This window comes from Diabrotica virgifera, chromosome 4 (assembly GCF_917563875.1).
Source record: "Diabrotica virgifera virgifera chromosome 4, PGI_DIABVI_V3a".
Taxonomy (NCBI): domain Eukaryota; kingdom Metazoa; phylum Arthropoda; class Insecta; order Coleoptera; family Chrysomelidae; genus Diabrotica; species Diabrotica virgifera.
In genome coordinates, this window is record NC_065446.1 from 232,670,774 (window position 1) to 232,676,773 (window position 6,000).

Genomic DNA, 6,000 nt, shown 5'->3' on the forward strand with positions numbered 1-6,000 from the left:
ATTTCCTAGTGCAACCCCTGTAGCAAAAAAAAATAAATAAAATGGGGGGTTGAAAATTTTTTTTTGTTTTTTGCTTTTTGATCCATATGGGCGTATGCTTCATCAATAGTGCTTTTCAAAAATATATATGGTTATTGCAACATCTCTGCGAAAACCACCCCTATCCTTGAAAATATACTGCAGAAACTACCTCTATCCCTTGGCGAGCATGTTTTTACGATTTTCTCATTACCTATGTATTCTTTTTAAACAAAACTTATACGAGGTTAAAGACCACTATTTACTCTAAAAATTATGTCGTATTCATTTTTTCGTATAAGCAACCGTTACGGCACAGTGGCGCCGTAAACCTCATATATGCTTTGGCGGGCTCCAGTTTTTGTTTTTTTTTTTTCGTCGTCTGTTCGTTTTATTGATAAAGTATTTATGCAAAATAAAACAACACAGTGTAACCTACAAATTATGACTTATGCACATTTTACATTCTTTGCCCCCCAAAGCCACAGTGGTGGCCCAAAATAAATTTTTGCATATTTTCGCCACCTACATGTATTTTATTGCATTAATGCTACCTTAACAGCACAATATTTACCCTTAGGTGGTCGCTACGCATTGGCGGATCCAGGGAGGGGTGATGGGGGTGATCACTTCCCCCCCCTCTCAAACCAAGTGATATTATATTCAAAGATTATAAAAATATTCATTTATTTTTATAGAAATTTAACCAATTGGCACCCCCCTCTTAACGATGCTGGATCCGCCACTGTCGCTAAAGCATAAAAGTTCATTCTTATAAAAATAATATTAATATAATATAAGTATTTCTATAAAAATAAATGAATATTTTTATAATCTTCAAATATAATATCACTTGGTTTGAGAGGGGTGGGGGTGATCCCCCTGATCACCCCTCCCTGGATCCGCCACTGCTTAGCGACCACTTAGGGGTGAATATTGTGCTATTAAGGTAGCATTAACGCAATAAAATGCGTGTAGGTGGCGAAAATATGAAAAAATTTATTTTGGGCCACCACTGTAGCTTTGGGGAGCAAAGAATGTAAAATATGCATAGGTCATGATTTGTAGGTTACACTGTGTTGTTTTATTTTACATAAGTATTTTATCAATAAAACAAACAGATGACGAAAAAATATACAAAAACTGGAGCCCGTCAAAGCATATATGAGGTTTACGGCGCCACTGTGCCGTAACGGTTGCTTAAACGAAAAAAATGAATAGGACCTAATCTTTAGAGTAAATAGTGGTCTTTAAGCTTGTATAAGTTTTGTTTAAAAAAATGAATAGGTAATGAGAAAATCGTAAAAACATGCTGGATAAGGTATAGGGGTAGTTTCTGCAGTATATTTTCAAGGATAGGGGTGGTTTGCGCAAGGATGTTGCAATAACCATATATATTTTTGAAAAGCACTATTGATGAAACATATGCACATATGGATCAAAAAGCAAAAAACAAAAAAAAAATTTCAACCCCCCATTTTATTTATTATTTTTGGCTACAGGGGTTGCACTAGGAAATCGCTTTTAGTGTCCATGCATGGGTAATAGTAACTTGCACAAAACGATATATGAAGCATATTAATGAAGGGCATTGTGTGTGAAGGATTCCAAGAAAATCACTTTATTTATTAATTCTTCTTTTTTTTTGGGTGGTTCCGGGGAAAAAATGGGGGTGCATTATACAAATTTGTAAATAACACCGGTACATGGGTAATCGCTGAAAGTCTTTTTACTCTAGCATAAACGGTTCAGATGGTATAAAAAGGGGTTTTTTAAAATGTAACACCCTGTAATTAAAAAAAGGGCAATTATCCTTAAGTGAAACCTATACCAAAAAATTAATCATCTATTTGTGAATAGTTTACGCAGCATTTCTTTTTAATTTCCGTTACAGTTAGGGAAAAATATATATTTTTTAAAAACATCTTTTTTAAAAACTTGTCAATTTTGGGGCGCCACCCTTGCTAAACGGTGGATGATAGAGAGATGCTGTCGGAAATAAATCGTAGAAAATATAGTCCTCTTCATATTTCTATAAAAGAAATTTTTTGTAAAAGGTACAGGAAGGGCTACGTTCTGCAAAAACCATAAATTACCCCCTTTAAAGTGGTGAAAAGGGGGGTTCCGGGGCGAAATTTTTTCAGAAAAAGTTAGTCTTATAATAAGCACCCCTTGATATGCCAGAAAAAAAATAAAACCGGACTTGTGTCCATTTTGCAAGGTTCAACCTCTGTTTCCTACACTATAATATAAACATTAATATCATTAGGTATTTATACAGGGTTGCCAAAAAAAAATTTTGAATTAAATTAATTGGCGCAAAAAGAAGAATGTATGTAATTTATTTAACTCAAAATACATTGTACTGCTGTCAGAAAATAGAAAAAAAGGTTTATTTCACAAATAAACATTTCTTTTCGCTTAAATTAAATCACAAACAGCCTCCCTCCTACCTATTGGCAGTTTGAACTTTTAATTTAAGCTAAAAGCAATGTTTATTTGCAAAATAAACATTTTTTTCTATTTTCTGACAGCAATAGAATGTATTTTGAGTTAAATAAATTACATGCATTCTTCTTCTTGCGTCAATTAATTTAATTCAAAATTTTTTTTGGCCTCCCTGTATAAATATTTATATTAATGTTTATAATACTGAATAGAGAATTGAACGCCTTTGTAAATGAGCTACAACACGAACCCATATTCCTATTTAAAAAAATAATTACGTCATCACGCTCGGATGGATGACGTCACTAGTTTGAAATATATGCCAAGAAATTTAATTTAAAAATAAAAATCGACCTGTTTCGGGATTTTTCTCTAAAATCGTCCATTTTAGAGAAAATGAATTTATTCCATAATTTAGCCCCTCTCTGTATATCAGGAGACCGGCGACAATCTAACCAATAGTTTAGCAATAATTAAAATGTTAATTAAAAAATTTCGGTCGAAATAATAACCAGAAAGATTATGATACACCAGAATAACTATGATTTTCATATAAAAAAGCACTATACCTATTCAACGTACCTTACAGGATTGAAATTGGACCATTTGAGCGGTCTCAGGAATGTTATAAAGAAACAATTTTTTGGCTTATAAACAAATAGAACCCCTCAGAAAATATTAGATTAAATTAAATTAAGTTAACGCTGTTGAAAAGAGCACGGCTTCTGTGTCCTTTTCGAAGAAAAACAAATTGAATTGCGAGGAGTGATTCCAGGTATAACCGGTCAAATTTGACCGGCATTTGCGACAGAGTTATAAACAACAGGATTTTAATCTTTGAACCATTAGATACCTTTTAATTCCGGTCCTCTTTGTACATACAAATTTTCATATCTTCAAGACACTCATAACAAAAAAGATTTATGTCACTGTCACCAAATTATTTAATTATTGATAAATAATTACTTCCCTCAAATTTTAGTTGAAAATTAAAGATTTTGTTTGGAAAACCCGAATTTTCCGAAGAAAATTTCCGTCGAAGGAAATTGGAATAAATTATCAATGTGCAGAATTAAATTACTGTCAATTTTTATGTGAGTGTTTTGGTTTAAAGTTAAAATTTTCGGAGTTATAGAGCAATAATAAAAAAAAAGATTTCGGAGCGCTAATTTGTTTATAAACAAAATAGCACACTTTCTGTGGACTTTGCACAGCTATATTACTAATATAGGAAATCTTAAGATTTGATTTCAGCATGTCCAGCAATAAAATAGCTGGTAATTAATTTTCCTTGTTTTTTACTAATTTTCCCAGATTATTACCTCACATCTTTCATTGAGTTGATGATTCATGTTGTGGACATTCTCAATTATTATATTTCTAATTTAATACTATTCTATCTAATTCCTCAAAACAAGCAAATTTCAATTAAACCCAGCTATATTATAATACCTTTTGATTTAGTTTTCCTTGCAAGAAATAAACAAAACACATCTAAACTAAACCTAACCTCGCTTTTGGCCATTCATTCATCTCCGTGTCAAATAATTTCGACAGTCGCCATATTGAAAGCGACTTGTTTTTGGTCGAAATTTGATTTAGAATCAGGGCCCTGTCCTAACACTAGTCGTTACTCCCTCATACATATCTCTCACAATCTTTACATATTCGCCAGTGACTCCTTTCTTATTCAGTGCCCACCACAGAATCTCGCGAGGAACTCTATCATATGCTTTCTCAAGATCAATGAATACCATATGAGCGTTGGTCTCTTTATTCCTGTATTTTTCCATCAGTTGCTTTACAACGACAATTGCATCTGTTGTTGCCCTGCATAAAGCCAAATTGATTATCGGATATTTCGGTTTCTTCACGTATCCGTCTATCAATTACTCTCTCCCATATTTTCATGGTGTGGCTAAGTAGTTTTATAGGCATATATACAGGCACTAATATACTGCTTCTCCATTCGTCTGGCATTTGTCCACCTTCCATAATTCTATTAAATAGACCTGCTAGCCAACTTATTCCTGTCTCTTCCAATGCTCTCCATACTTCCCCAGGAATATCATCTGGTGCGACTGCTTTTCCTTTCTTTATTTTTTGAAGCGCTTGAGCCACTTCCGCGTTTGTTATTCTGGTAACCATTGCTGTTACTGTCTCCGTTAACTCCACAGGCTGTCTGTCAAATTCTTCATTTAATAAACTGTCAAAATACTTTCTCCATCTCTTTTTGACATCCTTTTCGTGAATAAGTATTGTATTATTTTCATCTCGGATACATCTAATCTGATTAAAATCTTTTGCTTTCGTGCTCTCTGTTTGGCTATTTTATATATATTTGCTTCGCCTTCCCTGGTATCAAGTTGATCGTATAGGTTTGAATACGCTTCTGCTTTAGCTTTTGCTACTGCTACTTTCGCTTCCTTTTTGGCGACCATATAGTTTTGAAGATCTATTATATCTAGAAGATCTATATTCTATTATATCTAGATCTATATTATATCTAGAAGATCTATATTCTCGTTGAGAATAGGATAATTATTAATATTAAAATATGATGAAAAGAAAATTAATAATTTATGTAGAAAATCTGACGTTTCTTAGATTCTCTGGGACTCATCAAGGGAAAAGCAATGCCGGGGAGGCTACAGTTCATAAAAAATCACGTACATATCAACATTATTTTTAATTTTTGGTACCTACCTATTATTTTAAGTATTAAAATTAGTCAATATTTAAATAAAAATACAATTAAACTGTTTAAAATATATTTATTTCGTTGAACTCATAATCATAGAAGTAGAACTTCTTACGTGCGTACAAAGTACACACACTCTTTTTTTTTCAGTTGTACTGAACATGTCACAACCATTATTATACAAGATTGGATGACGCAGTATTAAAGAAAACAACTTATTTAGGCTAAATAAAAAATTCTCTAAACTCACCTCAATGGTTTCGTGTCTACAAAAACTGATTCATTTTTGTGTGAACACCTCAATATACTACAAATTTTCCTCAGCATCTTACTTTTACTGTACGTTTCTTCCACCAATGTACAGTATTCTCTCATCGGATGGGATAGCTTGTGTGAATCAGTAGTCCTTCCTGTGAAAAAACATCGTTGGCATTGTGTGTACCTCCTACATTTAGTGCATTTGTAGAGTAAACCCATAACTGGATTCGTTTTACAGGTTGTACATTTGACAGAATGTAGTGCTAAAAAATAAATAGGAACAAATATTAAAAGTACTAAAAACTGAGTGTATTTATGTACATGCTTATCTACTGGAACATTGTAAGCTTAACAGCTAATGCATGTCAGTAATACCAAGATAATTAAGATAAGGACTTGTTTCCAGTCCAATTGTGATGTTGCCATGTCTCCAAAAAGCCAAGGCAAAGGGTATTAAATAACAAAATCGAAATAAATTCACTTAACACTGGTACACTTAATAAAAAGCAAGTTGATTGAAAATTTGATCTTTCCAGCAATGATTTGGGAAACAAATAAGTTTCCCAAACTTATTT

General features: G+C 32.8%; 1 protein-coding gene across 1 annotated transcript in view; it reads right to left on the reverse strand.

The window, feature by feature from the left end:
• The window catches only part of LOC114327526 (dystrophin-like), a 41,727-nt gene that overhangs the window by 14,056 nt on the left and 21,671 nt on the right, over window positions 1-6,000 (reverse strand). The window contains exon 6 of the mRNA XM_028276194.2: window positions 5,418-5,688. Coding sequence (XP_028131995.2) covers window positions 5,418-5,688 — 271 coding nt within the window. The remainder of the gene's footprint in view (window positions 1-5,417; window positions 5,689-6,000) is intronic.